The sequence below is a fragment of the Ciconia boyciana genome, chromosome 10 (assembly GCF_034638445.1).
Source record: "Ciconia boyciana chromosome 10, ASM3463844v1, whole genome shotgun sequence".
NCBI lineage: Eukaryota > Metazoa > Chordata > Aves > Ciconiiformes > Ciconiidae > Ciconia > Ciconia boyciana.
Window position 1 is genome coordinate 16,059,957 of NC_132943.1, and position 15,132 is coordinate 16,075,088.

The window sequence follows — 15,132 nt, forward strand, 5'->3', positions numbered from 1 at the left end:
AAGGACCAGCCTATGGAGACAGGTAGAGGGGAACATCAAGATGATCAACTGAAGATGAGACCCCTTATTCTTTCCTTTCAGAAGACCTGTGCCAACCTTACTTTCTGCAGCCTGTGCCTGGCAGTGTGAACAAATAGCAGTAGTTGATTTGATACAAAATACTGTCTGCCTGCTCAGTTCTTTTATTCAATGCCATATTAAATTATGGTAAAAACAGTGATGTAAATATCACAGCTGTTTGTAGAGTCTTCCAGGCAGCATCATCACAGAAAGGGTTATTGTCCTCTGCAAGAAATAAAAAAAAATTGCCTTTTTTTAGGATTTTGTTGTCAAAATTAAAACCTTCCAAAGGGAGTTTGAGCAGTACAGGAAGAAATCACTTGAAAGAAACTGGTATCTGTTCTTTTACTGGTGAATTCAGTCACTTGGGGCTTGTTTGCTTTGCTTGGTTTGGGATTTTTTTCACACATATTGTCTTTCAGAACCATAGTATGGAGTTCAAAGACAACCTTAAATTTATTATAGTGGATTTTTTTTCCGTTCTAAATAGACAAAAATGCATGGAAAATAATACTTTTATTTGTGCAGTTGGCTTTTGACTACCTTTTTTGACTAAATATTGTGTTACTAGGTACAATGTAAGCACAGAATGAAGAATTAGTAGCACTTCTTATTAAATGGACATTTTTACTTAGAAATTTTAAAGTGGAATTCTACTGACGTATGTAACCATTAGTTTATGGGGCCATGTTAACTCCTTGATTTATGTCACTGACTTAGTCTGTGGCTTCACTACAGAAAGGAAATTAATTCATTTTGAGGTGGTGGAGAATTGATAATACTTTGAAAAAATCATAATACCATGATTACAGAAGTGAAGATATTGCAACAAATCTACAGGCTTAGAAGAAAGAATCTTAACCCCTGTTGGCCAAACTCAATCTCAATGCAAGGCACCCTCCAGCTCTGCCAATATATAACAGTGTATACTTTCTGGAAAGAACTCGGGGATAGATTGATTGGCGTTGCTAGTGAAATATTTGCATTACTTCAGCATTACAGGTATATGACATACAGTATATGTTTCAGTAATTTCTAAACGCTTTGGATGTTGCTGAAGTACCTCAGATTTAAGAGCTTTGCTGAACAGCTCTGTGATTTCTTATGTGTTAAAAATTAAGCACGTGGAAAAGAGTTTTGAAGACTCAGGGCATAATTTTCCTTAATACTACAATTGATTTCTAAGGGACTAGTTAGGGAGAAAAATTAACTTATCTTGAGTAAAGGGTGGCAGAACTCTGCCTAATAAATAGAATTTTTGAAAAGACACTTTTTTTTATAGTCTGTTCCCTTTGCGATCTAAGATTGTTCCTTATAACGTTGAATGCTCTATTTTTTAGCACTGTATTTAATTTAGTTGTAAATGACTCAAACTGTGGTGCTTGTACCACTTCCCCAGTCTATTTCATAAATCTGAATGTGTGTGTGTTTGCTTGGTATTGCTTGATAAAACAAATAACAACAGATCTGAAAAAGACATCAGAAAACTACTCATTCTTAATTCCTGTGAATGATTGCTTATTTCACTGTTATGTTTAAGTATATAACGATTTCTGCCAAAAGGATCTGACACAGGTTGAATTTGATTAATGAATACCATTATTTGCTCATGGCCTGAAGAATTTATCTTTATCTAAATATTTTTTCCAGAATGGGCACTTTTAAAATTAGATTAAGCACTTCTGTATAATATCTGTTTCAACTGCTAGACAAATCACCCTTTTATTTAATTAACATTACTATTCCAAGCTTTACCAAGTAATTTCCCAATAATATAGTATAGACCTGTTTCACTGGCTGCAGCAATCAACTTCTGCAAGAAAATCAGCTGAAAAGAAAGAAAACATAAATGTGTTGACAATAATAATATGAGACCTAAAATGAGTGTATGCATTTTTGTAAGATGAATCCTTAGATGTTCTTGAATTGTGTTTTTCTAATGAGTACCACTGGGTATTGGTCAAACTTGTCATGTCTTAATTGTTGGTATCATGAGAATGGAGTTACTTTTCCTATTTTTATTTTCCTTTTTTCATGAATTTACAGTTCAGCAGTCTAAGTTTAGAAGGAAAACAAATATGAATTAATTTTGCCAAGTGATTCTAAAACTCATTTTAATTAGTCCCTTACACTCTACAGTTAACCTTGATTGCATTTCATATTTTAGACTTACTTGCTTTGTATAATGAGGTATACTCCCTACTAATAATGTTAGTAAAGCAGAAGAATAAATTGATACATTTTTCTACATTAGCAGTGCAGTTTATTTTTCCAAGCTCCTTTGATCAAAAAGTCTCTATGTCAATTTTGCTAAATTTTGCTATCTACCTGTATGTGTAACTGATTACATTTCTTGATTTAAGGATTAAGAAGTCAATGAAAAAGCTATCTGAGCTGGAAGACAAAGTCAATCTTAGCAGAATGTTAATCCGTGGATTTCATTACATCTGAATCTGCTTACTGTATCTGACTATTAATATTTAATGCTTGATGTATAACGGATTATGAAATTTAAACAAAAACTATCTTGGTTTATATAAATACATAGTTCTTAGAGCTCCTGGAGATAGAAAATAACTTCACAGAGACAAATTAATTCCCATGTACGGAAATCTTTTTCCCCACTTATCTCCTACCTGAATCCTTAATCTAGGATGTTTTAATATCTTATGGAGCTTTGCGTTTGCAAATTCCACTCTTGGAGAGCACATTAAAATCCCTAGTCCTGCTCCCTTAGAAACTGATACAAATTTTGGTCTTAGTTTTGAGAGGAACTGTGTTAAGCCCATAGTAATAGGTCGGTTTGTATGTTATTTCTGAAGATTTTTGCTCTTTATATACAAGTCTTAAGGTAGAAAATCCTGATCTAAGAGCTAGAGTCTCCTTCGTAACAAGTAGACTCTGCAAGAGGTCCTTGGCCAATCCTGGGTGGTTCAAGACAGCTGTGCATTGTGAGTCTTGGCAGGAGAATTGTTTTCACACTCCTTCAGTGATCAGCTTTCCCCTCTAGCATCACACAAAAACACTGGACACAGCTGGTGCAGACAGTGGTGTTGGGTTCGCACGTCAAAAGTCTTTGCAGCTGAAATGTGCCAAGGTTGTCATGGGTGATTGGCACATGAGCCCTATGGGGAAAACATCTGCTCCTCAAACCAAATGGGATTACCGTAGAGCTGTTGCTTTCTCAATGTGTATTCCATAAAATGGAACTTGGGCAAAGTTTATGATTTGTTACTTCACCTGTAGTTCGCATCTTTTCTTTCAGTATTATTTAACATGTCCACCTCCGTTCTCTTTTTCATTCTCAGGAGACTCCAATTTGCTTATCAAGTTCTCTTTCTCTCTCTTTTTCTCTTTTCTCTTTTTCCCCCCTCTCTTCCCCTTTCATCCAGATGGAATGCCATTTGCTTGGTGGGTTGGCCGTGCCAACGAAAAGCATCTTTACTGGGGAGGATCTCTTCCGGGCATTCAACAGTGTGCATGTGGACTGGAAGAAAGTTGTCTGGATATGAGATATTTTTGCAACTGTGACGCAGATAGAGAAGAATGGTAATAATTTTAACGTGTGTAGTAGTGTGAGAGCTGGGGATAGGAAGTAAGGCAAGAAGGCTTAAATCTTTTCCTGATTCACAGCTCAGGAAGCTTGAATGGCTTGAGTATGATCAAATGAGAATGAAAATCAAACTAGAATTTGGACTTCTGATTTAATCTTAAATTTCTTATTTGAGCCAAAGACAAGATATGTGGCCGAAGCAGGTTGCTGGGATGGGTTGTCTTCAAAAAACCTTTGTTGTTGAATGCCAAATCCAGTTGTTTTATTTGTTTAAAAATTTCCACTGATTTAATTGGAACATTGCATGAATAAAGGCTCTAGGATGTTGGTGCATGAGTATACATCAGAGAAAAAATTCAGGCATAGACAGCAAAATTCAGGTACAGACAGCTAAAGAACAAGAAATCTGTACTATCAAAAAGACTTGTATTTTTCTTATGAAACAGTATATCTGTATGTGCCTTAACTTTCTTTTACGTTGGGCCCCAAGCCTTTTAAAGTCAATGGAAAGACTTCCTTTGGCTTCTGTAGGTTTTGGTTAAGTCTCCATAGGAAGTTTTAGACTTACAGCATGAACATTCAAAGCCTTCCTCGGGTTTGGACCTTTGTTATGCCCCGATGCTGCATGAGTTTGCGAAGGCCACCTTGCAGCCTTCTCCCATTCTCTGCACCTTCAGAGTCTCTCCATCAGCTGAGAGCTAGTTGGTGAACTTTCCAATTAATTCCATGCTTGTGTTGGAGAGGACAGAAATGTCAGATGAGTGTTGTTGAAAGTACAATTTGAAACACTGTGAAAATACATATGAAAACTCTGCTTCACCCTCTCTCCCTTCCGGACTACTCACTGATAGGAGCTGCTGCCCTTTCTCTGAAAAAAAGATATTTTAACCTCAAGTAGTTCAGAAATTATGAATAATGGAAGTAGACAAGAAATGTCTTGCTGTAATAGGCTACTGTGTTTGAAATAGTGTCCGAATTACCTGTGTGAAACCTTCACTTAAAAGAGAATGAGTAGAAAGGAACTGTAAGGGGTCTTGAAACAAAACAAAAAAATCAGAAATGACTTGTCACTGTAAGTGTTGGGCTTTTTTGGTTGCTTGATGTGTGGCATTTGCAAGAGGGCCTTGTTTCCAGACAATGTGATTATTCTCTTGGACCCTTTATATTCCTGGGGTCACTATTCACTTTCAAAAATCATAGCTGTAAGGGGATTTCTTCAGGAAGATCTTTATGTAAATGTTGGTTTATGAATTTGATTTGTATAGATTTGTACAGAAAGGCCTGGCTGTGAATATTAATCTATCTTTTCTTTAATGTTTGGTTATCAGAAGCGCTTTGAGGTTTGCACATGAGCATCAAAAGCATCTGTTTTTACTGGTGCTTGCCTCTGTTCATAATCCACATTTTGCTTTTCAGTGAGCTGCTACTCAAGCAGAGCAGGGTGTGTTACGCTGGCAGGCCATTGGGGTTGTACTCTGAGATTGCAGGACCATGCACCACTAGATTGTACAAACCAATGCAAAGTGAAAGCTAAATGCAGTTTTATAATGTTTCAGCTGAGTCTCCTAAGGAAATGAGACCTAAGCGAGTTATGCTGTGGGTGTTTATCTCCATTTTCCCCCCACGCCCAATGATTTTGAACAAGCAGACACATTTCAGACATCTTTAACAGAGAAGGAGAAATCTCAAAAGTATTAGAAATTACACATTCGATGAAAATTTGTGCCAGGCTGAAGCGAAAAAGCCAATTAAAACCCACAAGAAGGAAGTTAAGGAAGCTTACACTTTTATTAGATTTTGGAAAACCCTCATGGGAGAGAGATGTTGGAAATCATGCTTCATTAGCTTGGCAGCTCACAGAGCTACTTGTTTCTCCTAATTTCATTATAATAACAGGATATGCATAGAAGTTTCCTCAGCTAAATTGCCTACTGTTTGTTGGTTTGGGAGTTCAGGTGTTTTGTTTTGGTTTTTAATCCATTTGAAATTTGGACTTTGGTAGTATTCTAAATTGCAGGTTGCCTTTTTAAAAGCTAAAAAACTCTTGACCTTTACAAAGAGTTTCTAAACATAAGAAATTTCATGCCTCTTGAAGATTGCTTTTGTGTTTCTCTGCTAGAACACTGACCCCTGATATATAACGAGCATTTGAATCTGAAACCTGTTGAGATCTGAACTGTGACTTTAACCTGCTATACATTATAGTGGAAGGAGCAAGACAGCAATAGATGCATTTATTTGCCTTAGCATGAAATAAAACGGGTGCTGCAGAGTGGAAAACCAGAAAATCATTTTTGCTCTTTTTAGATAAATCAGGCTGCTCGCTGCAGCTCCGAGGTAGGAACTCACCAGAATAGCTGGAGCGTCCTTCTGAGGAGGACACAGGCTTAGGATTTTGCTTTGATTTGGTTTCCCTAGACTAAGTCTTGGGTGCAGAAGAAGCTACTAATTTCTCAGAGCAGCAAAAGAAACAGAAACCAAGAGAAAACAGACCTGAAAAAAGTCCTGAGCCAGGTATTTGGCAGCACACAATATGCACTTCTAGGCATGCTGACTTCTAAATGATATCTAAGCAGATACCTGAGCCAGCACCTATCCCTGGGCTCTTACTTGACACCAAGTTAGTCCCCCTGGAGTTATGCAGGCCAGATGAACAGGAATATAATTGATTGCATGCTATATGGGGAAGGCTTTTGTATTTTTCACCTTTCTTTTTATTAAAGCATTCTATTGAAAAGTATCTTTTTTCCATCCAGCTCCTCACCATAATTCCAAAGTCTGCAGTATGATGACAGCTAATTCTGTCACTGCAGAATAGTAGAACATCTTCATGGTATTTGCTGGAGAACGGGAGGAGACCTCTACTGAGGGAGCGGAGGCATAAGTTGTCATGCTGACCCAAACAGGGGATTTGGAAAGGTGTTAAATGTGACTTGACTGTAGTTTATGCATCTCTCCAGAAAAGAGAGATTCCTGACTATTGAAAGCTCTTGCTAGTGGGTGGGAACATTCACAGAAATCCAGTGGCTGCAAGCTAAAGCTAAATCTAGTTCAGAAAACGTTTTCTTTCTCTCTCTTCCCTTTCCCCAACATTGAGAATAGTTAACTGTTGGGACAAATTATGTATAGATGAGACGGATTTGCCATAGCTTCAAGCACTTACCTTCAAAGCGATTGTCTTTCAAAAGATATGCCCTGTTTCAAACAGAAGGTGCATTCTTGATGCAGGCATTACTGGGGAAAGGTGTTAAACTGATCTAAAGAATAAAGCATTTTTGAAATGCAGACAGAGTTGTGTTATCTTAAGTCCATTCTAGAGATCCTTTGGATCCTTAAATACCTCTCCCAGGTTGTCTTTTCATCTCAAGCAAAATTCTCTTGCCTTGGCAATGAAAGTCTTGCTGCTCACCAAACCTTTAATTTAAATGGGAGGAACCTCTTTCATGCCGTGGTGGCACATGACTGTCCTGGTGTCCATTTGCTACTTTGGTCTCTGTCTGGAATCCATTTTCCACTTCAAATGCAAACACTTGACTGAAGCCAGTCATCAAACCAAACCCATTTCTTACTGACTGCATTCGCCTGGAAACCTTGTGAATTTGGAGAACTTTACAGCTTTTTATTTTGTACAGAAAGAGTGGCGTGTCTGGAAGTCACTTTGTACAGGAAGCTCAGGCATCTCAGCAGAGTGTGGTAGACAGTATTGATTCTGACAAGTAACTGATTGGCCATCTTTTATTTCTATTCTCCAGTATTACTATTCAAATTGTATGAGCATCATCATCTTTTATCTTCCAGAACAACCTTCTTCACTGGGGAACTAAGCCTTTGAGTCTTCCCATTTCCAAAGTAATGCTCATCACCTCTTTACCATGCCTTTGGGGTACTGCAAGCAACAAGGAAACCACAGGACATGAAAAGAAGGGGGTGGGGGGGAAAGGGAGGGGGGTTATTACTATTGTCAGACCCACTTTGGTTCCCAGATATAGTGAGTATATCCAGCTTTGTTCTAGCAGGAGCAAAGCCACGTGGAAGCGAATGAAGCCCTCTTTGGATGAGCTATATTTGTGCAAAGCTGTGCCAGAGCCAGGATGCTAAAACTGGAAGGGCTGAGGAGAGCAGGGCAGAGAAACCCAGCCACTGACAAGCCCAGATTTGACAGGTTTTGTTTGCTCAGCCACTATCCCACACTGAATCCGTTCCCCCAGAAGCAGTGCAGGCAACTCTGCAGAGCCTGTGAGCTCATAAATAAACCCTGCCGGAGGTGACCTGGCCTGTATAGAGCTGTCTTGGAGATCTGCCTTCATGACTGCATTTGTCAACAAACTAGAAAAGCTGCCTGCAGAGAGCTGACTGTAGCAGGCCCCTGAGCTGTCAGGAATCAGTTCATTACTATCATTACCAAACTCTTTCTCTGTACCTCTTCTCTAATTCAGCAAAATATAGCCACTACATCTTACTTTCAACTATTAGGTGTGTCCCCTTCTGCTGCTGTTTTTTTCTTTATCGTGACTCTACGTTATTGTACTCAGTAAAGCATTTTTCGATGCAGGTGGTGGGTAAAATAGCAATTAAAAGGTATTCCTTTGGATTACTAGTGATATGTCCTGCACAGGGCTCAAAACTTTCTCTGATGGAAGCCTGTTTCGCCCATTCCTCATGCTGTTTGTTGACATCTGCTGATGATAGTATTCTTTTCCCCAAATGTACTGTATTCATGAAAATCTGTACTGAATATCTGAGCTACTAAGGCTCAGACCCCACCAGAGTTTTCATTAATGTACAAGAAGAAAACGTACCAATAGGGGATCATATGAGAAGAAATTATATTTCATGGCACCACTGCTCTACCATCTGTTAGAAAAAATATGGAAACAGCTACCTAGAGATTACCAGTTTATGATGGCTTACACTGTTAGGATACCATAGAGTGAGATTGTTTTGAGCATGCTTTTATTAGTAGCCAGGAAGAAGAAAAATAGTCTCATAATGTTACCATCAAAATAGTTATTTGTCACTTACAGGTAAGACTACCTGTGCTACATCTTAAAAATATCCAGTTGCTGCACTATCATCTTTAGCATTGCTGCACCTGCAGCAAAATTTTTTTCTTATTTTTTTTCCTTCACCCCCACTCCCCCCATACATAGAGAAGTTGTTTGATGTGTAACATGCCTCATAGCTTATTGAGGAAGTCCTTTGGGTAGATACAGACATTAATCTTCAGACACGGATAAATAGATGACATCCAAGTGTATTTAATACCCATAACTAAAAATATTTCAGTGATTTAATTTAAAGGGCATTATTGGATTTGTTTTGGTTTGGTTTTGCTTGTGGGAAGTACAAATTGATACTGCCCTTTATGCAAAGAGCTCAGAGAAACATCTGTTCATTGAGAGTGCTTTCTACCCTCTGAAAAACATTCAGATTTTCATCTGAATTTGTGCCAAATTGAGTGCCAAGTCAGGTAAGCAAAAGGTCTACTTCCCAAGTTTATTAATTTATTTGTATAGTTTTCTGCATGTACAGGACTCCTTTCAGGAAAGGGATAAAACCTGCTTTGGTTTTTGTGAAATCAGGATTAACTTACATTCCTGGCCAAGGAACATCACCCTCCAGGCCCCTCCTGCAGGCAGGGCCCACCCGTAGTTCTCAATACTGAGAAGCAGGGCATAGCATGGTACAAAAGGCATGCTTGATGGAAGCGGTCACGGAGTGCTATGTGAAACCTGCTAAGAGAAATAAAGTAGTGGTTTTGGCTAACCTGAGAAACAGCTGTGGAAAACCAAATATAATCTACTTTTAAGTGTATGTGGACTGCTAAATTAAAATACATGTAAGTAAAAACTAGCTCTGGGAACAAATACAAAAATAATGAATCTAACAAGGTTATATTTTTGTTTAAAAGGCAATCATGTATGTGCACATCATAGTGCAGATGCTTTCTATCAGAAAATAGCACTTTTTATTTGAAAACTGTAGTACATTAAAAGTGATCTCCAAGCCCCCTTCAGGCAAAATTCAAAATGTTTTGTCCAAACCCTGGAATATTAGTATTTTGTAGTACCACAGTAGTGCCTCCAGGAAATTATTGTACAGGTACATTAAGTTCTCTTGCTCCTGTCTGAGGCGTAATACACTATATTTCAGAGGCTGCCATGTTGTACCATGTACAGAGAAGATAAGTCATGGTGCTTTGCAAGAAATGGAGTCTGAAATAAGTTCAATTTAAAGAATACCAGGAATTTAAGACACTCAAACTTTAGCTCCCATGAGGGCCTGCGTAGTGTCTTTAAATCTCTTTTCTGCTTTTCTCAGCTGACACATCTTAGGTGTTGACTTTTCACCAAAAATTTGATTTCCCACCATGAAATAATAAAGTGCAACAACAGGTATGTTGTTCCCGTCATTAACACATTCTCTGAAGGGTATAATGTTTTTCTGATAGGTTTTATTTCAATGTCTGCTTGTATGAGAATACGTATCCTTACGCAAGTCTTTTTTAACACATGTGACAGAATAAAATACATACAATGTGCTGTTTGAGCTTCAAGAGAAACTTGATTGAGTTTTCAAGGCATTAACATAAAAGTGGAGATTTTTATTAGTTCTAGAATATTTTTCTTTCTCACAGTTAAGCTATGCTACTAAAGTTCTCTGAGACACTGGCATATAACTAGTAAAAACTCATAAAATTCAATATAAAAGAACTTCATGCAATATAACAGAATATCTAATAAGCAATGCAGTTTTCAGAGATGTGGAATAGATATCTTTAAAATGTCACCATTTCATTTTTTTTGTAGATATCTTCAGTAGTAGCTGTAGGAAGATACTGATTTTTATTTTAATGCTGATCATAGCTAGTCAAAAGACCGCACTATTTTTTGAATGAAAATAAATCTGCAGGAAAACTCCCTAAATATTTTGTGATTTTTTTTTAAATTTTATTTTTAAAAAAGTAAATGCCAGCTTAGTTATTCATGTGTATATTGCATATTTTATGTCCTCTTTCTGTGCATCTTTCTGCCTTTCTTTCGTTCTTTCTGCCTACTTTTCTTCCTCCCACCCACTGAAATGCCTTGTTATCTTCCTAAGAAATACTCAGATACAGCTTTTGTTACAACTGTTTCATAACCTGTTGAGAGCATTTAGACTAACTTTCAAAGACTGATACAATAAGCTATACGAGTATGCTGCTGAGACACCTCTGTGAAGAGATTTGGAGACCACGTACTTTTGATTTATACATGGTATTTTTGCTTCTGAGTCTGTATTGAAGGCATCACTCTGCCTCGTGCCTGGGAATTTCATCTTGCTGCACTTTGTCTGTAATTATCTGCATGTCAGACACCCACTGAAGCAAGAAAAAAATGTTAGGGTCGGAGAGGGTACCTCTCCTTTTCCCCTTGGAATTATGAGACAATTAACTGTGCTGCATGCAATTAGAAACAATGAAAAATAAATGTATGCAGCCTTTATCAAAAAGATCAAAATACCCCTTCTATTTTTTTTCTGACATTAATCAGAGTAGAGCACTTAGCCAAGCAAACATCTGAGGTTGTGTGTCAGAGCACAGCTACAGAGTTCATCCTGATTATTTCTTTGCTTAAGTCCCATGTCCCTTCCCACAGCTGGAACTATAACGAGAGGTACCTTTGTGGAAGGTGGTATTATAAGCAGCATACAGGTAATCTAGGATCCTGCCTGGGATGTCAGACTCTTCGGCAGGGGTATCGCTCAAAAAGTGATACCTCTTTCCTGAGGCTTTGTGTCATACCTGCCTGAAAGAGCAGTGGGTGTAAGTTTGGGATTATTGGCACTTTGGATCCGGTCATTGTTGCCAACCCCATGTGCGACGTAGTCTTTTACCTCTGAGGTGAGTTGAGTCCAGACCCTGCATGCAGATTACTGGGCTATGCAGAGATAGGGATCCTTTTCTCCAAAACTATTGAGATTCGGCTCCATGAAGGATGATCTGCCAGGCTTATGTGCCCAGATGCACAGCAGACCTCAGCCCTGAGAAAAGGAGCTAGGAGAAGAAAAAACTCATAACTGTGGAGGTTAGATATGGTAGCACTCGCCTCTATAATCAATTGATAGAGAGAGAGGGCAGTTTGGCTCTGGTAAGGTCAGGGTTGGATGCCTGAGGGACTCAGTTCAGCTCGAGTACAGTGGGATGAATGCACATCTGCATACCCTGCCAGAGTCAAAGCCACTGAATCAGCTTAGGGACCAGGGGGCTGCCATGAAATGCATGCTGCATTTTGGGGACAATAATTTGCCCAGCACACTCAGATTAAAAACAAAGAAATGATCCTTTAGGAATCTTTCTTTCTTTTCTCTTCCTTTCTAGCAGCTGAGTGTAAGTTAGTCACAGCTGAATAATAAGTCCAGCTGATACAAACAAGAGACTGTAGTTCAACAGTGCAGTAAATCAGCTTTCAGTATTTCAGTTGCTGAACCAAAATTTCCACAGGCGCGTAATGCAAAGGGCTGATTCAGTACAAACTCACTCTGCCAATTCCACTGCCTTCGCAGTGTGCTGAGTCAGTTGTGTACCAGCCATCTTGAAGCCAGATCAGGTATTGTCTGGCTGCCCTGGGCTAACAGCACGCTGGATCAGGTATTGCATGTCCTCTTCCTGCTCAGATAAAGTATAAAGCCAGCATAAACGCCCTTATCTGTCTCCAGCTAACTTAACAGAAGTGCAAACTTGGGCTTATACCTGATCCACATCAAATTCATCCTGCTGAGGAAACTCGGTAGAGCCCAGTTTACATTAATGCCCATTGGGCAGAACAGCAGCACTGCCTCAGCTTCACAGTCCTTCTGCACAATCCATACCAGTCAGCCTCATGTCTCCAAATACAGCATCTTCAGGGGTCGGTATTATGTCTGAGCATGGAGTATACACGTGCACGTGTGTATCTTAAGCAGTGTGTACCAGTCACAAGTCTTCTAGGTAATTCTGCAAAAGACCTTTCATCTTTAAGTAAGCATCTTTGAAACAGTGCCTTGCATAAGGAATGCTGGGGATTTTGTCTGTGGTTAATCTGTCTCTTTCTGTTTGTTTATTATAATCCAGGACAAATGATACTGGCCTCCTTGCTTTCAAAGACCATTTGCCTGTAACTCAGATAGTGATCACTGACACAAACAGATCAAATTCTGAGGCTGCTTGGAAAATCGGCCCTTTGCGTTGCTATGGAGACAGTGAGTACTAGCTCTTCTCAATTTCCATAGGTACAGAACATTCCCTCTTTCTTTTTGTTTTTTTTTCTTCTTGTTTTTTTTTTAAACATATTTATCTGATGAAAGGTGGCTTTCCACGTGCAGCTCGCAGCTGCTGTCCTGTGCCAATTAACTATAGAAAAGGGGGTTGTGTTTGCAGGGCAGTTCTGGAACGCCGCTTCCTTCAACACAGAGGCCTCCTACCTGCACTTCCCCACCCTCCATGCTGAGGTCAGCGCGGACATCTCCTTCTTCTTCAAAACTACTGCTGTCTCTGGGGTGTTCTTGGAAAACCTTGGGATTAAAGACTTCATACGAGTTGAAATAAACTGTAAGTTTCACCGTTGAGAAATCTTGGTGTATTTGCCCAATTTGACAGGTGCAGGGAAATGGGAAGGACATATTTTCTTCTGTCTTGAGACAGTTGGAGGTGCCTGAAGAGGATAAGATGATGACATAAAGACTCATTAATCTAGACTTACCTACCTCTCCTGTCAGTTTCCCTGTATAGCCTTGGTCATTACACTTAATCTTGTTATGGCTAGGTTTATCTTTCTTAAACAAACAGGTGACTGAATTTACTTTTTCCACGGTGATTTTTTTTTTTTTTCTCTTTAGAGAAAAAGCTAGTGGTTAGATGTACCTGCAGACTGTAATTTTAGCTGAAAGATGAAAAATTTAATACAACCACTCTGATGGTCACTTTTATTTCTGTATCAGCCACATACCCAGTCTGATGCAGCCCTACTGTTTCAGAGGAACTCAGTGTGTATGCTACAGCTATGAGGTGAGAGTCTATGAAGGACAGGATGCTAATGCAAGATAAGTCAGTCGCAGTTGTAATGAGCCTTGAATACTTCAAAATCTAGTAAGTGACTGCAGTGTAACTGCTACTCAGTGTATAAAGGAGAGTAGCAGGGAACTTAATTAGGGAGGTTTTGCCTTACTCCTGTTCTGATGACTTCAAATATTTATTAGTGACAAAAGGGTACCATGGCTTTCACATGAAATATGACTTCTGTATTCCAAATTCTGTCAAGCTTAGGAAAAACAGAGTGCTATGCATTTTATAATATGCTTGTAATAACCCCAACATAAAATTTAATAAAACAGGGCCCCAAGGCCCTTCGATTCATTAAACCAATGGTAAATGTCATGGTGCATTATCACAAGGTAATGAGGTATGATTTACTATTAATTGCACATCAAAGTCCAATTTGGTTGTTATTCAGTGTACTGCATTTCATTCTCAGGGATATAGAAGTAAAAATGTCATTTTGATATCAAATATTACAAATACTGCAAACAACTAGGAGGATTGTTTAGTGAAAGCTTTTGTGTGTGTGTTAAATCTGTACTCCCAGAGAAGTGACTTATTTGAAAGTTTGGGGAAAGTCTTGTCTTTTAAACTTACGTTTCTCATTAATAGTTTGGTGTTGTGTTTCTTGCTGCCAGATGGAATTTGCAGCCTAAAGGCCTTGTATCAAGAAAGTTCCACAGACCAGCTGCTTCGAAGCGAAACGGCCTTTTAGCAGATGCAGGGGCTCAGAATAGATCTTTGTCTATCCCTGGGGAGTGTTTCCTATCTTAACTATCTAAGAAGCAGCTTCCAAAACCAGACCTATCCAATTTGTTGGGCTTGAAATAACAGGTTTTTATGAATTTTCAATCCACAACCTTCTGGTTGTGCAGTCTGTGGACCTGGTTCTTGGTCTTTCTGGTGTATTTAGCGTTTTAGGAAGAGGAAAAATAATCAGTAACAAGAGTGTTAAAAAGTTCTGGCCCCTTTCAGGCTTCCAGCAGAGCAAGATGGACTCCTTTATATGGCTGCTGTTTTTCAATTATCGTCCTGTTTCTGGGAGCCTTACTATCTCTGGACATGTGTTACATATGCCCCTTTAGTTCAGGATCACCAGTGAACTAGTTTTGCTCATCTGTTTTTCCTTGCTTCCTGGGTCAGGCTTATGCAGGCAAACAAATGCTTGTAGGATTCTCTCCTACCATTTGCAGCCAAGTTCTGTAATTGTTAAGTACATGCATTTTGAAAGATTTAGTCAGAGCTCCTTCATCCTTTCCCCCATCTTAGCATTATTTGTCCAAAATCTTTTGCTACCATTGTGTGACTTTTGTAGAGCATTTGGCACTTCTACTTCAAAAAGAGAATAAACTACTATTTCTAGAGCACTGTAATTGTTATAGCAAAAAAGATGGATACCCACAGCCAAGCATAATCACAGCAGAGATCAAACAGTGAGGCTGCAGGCTTAGATTTATGTATAAGC

At 38.9% G+C, this 15,132-nt stretch overlaps 1 protein-coding gene across 1 annotated transcript in view; it reads left to right on the forward strand.

Annotated features, from left to right (window-relative positions):
- Nucleotides 1–15,132, forward strand: part of CNTNAP5 (contactin associated protein family member 5) — a 293,622-nt gene that overhangs the window by 232,973 nt on the left and 45,517 nt on the right. Inside the window, exons 14-16 of the mRNA XM_072874139.1 lie at nt 3,453–3,609; nt 12,705–12,832; nt 13,011–13,181. Coding sequence (XP_072730240.1) covers nt 3,453–3,609; nt 12,705–12,832; nt 13,011–13,181 — 456 coding nt within the window. The remainder of the gene's footprint in view (nt 1–3,452; nt 3,610–12,704; nt 12,833–13,010; nt 13,182–15,132) is intronic.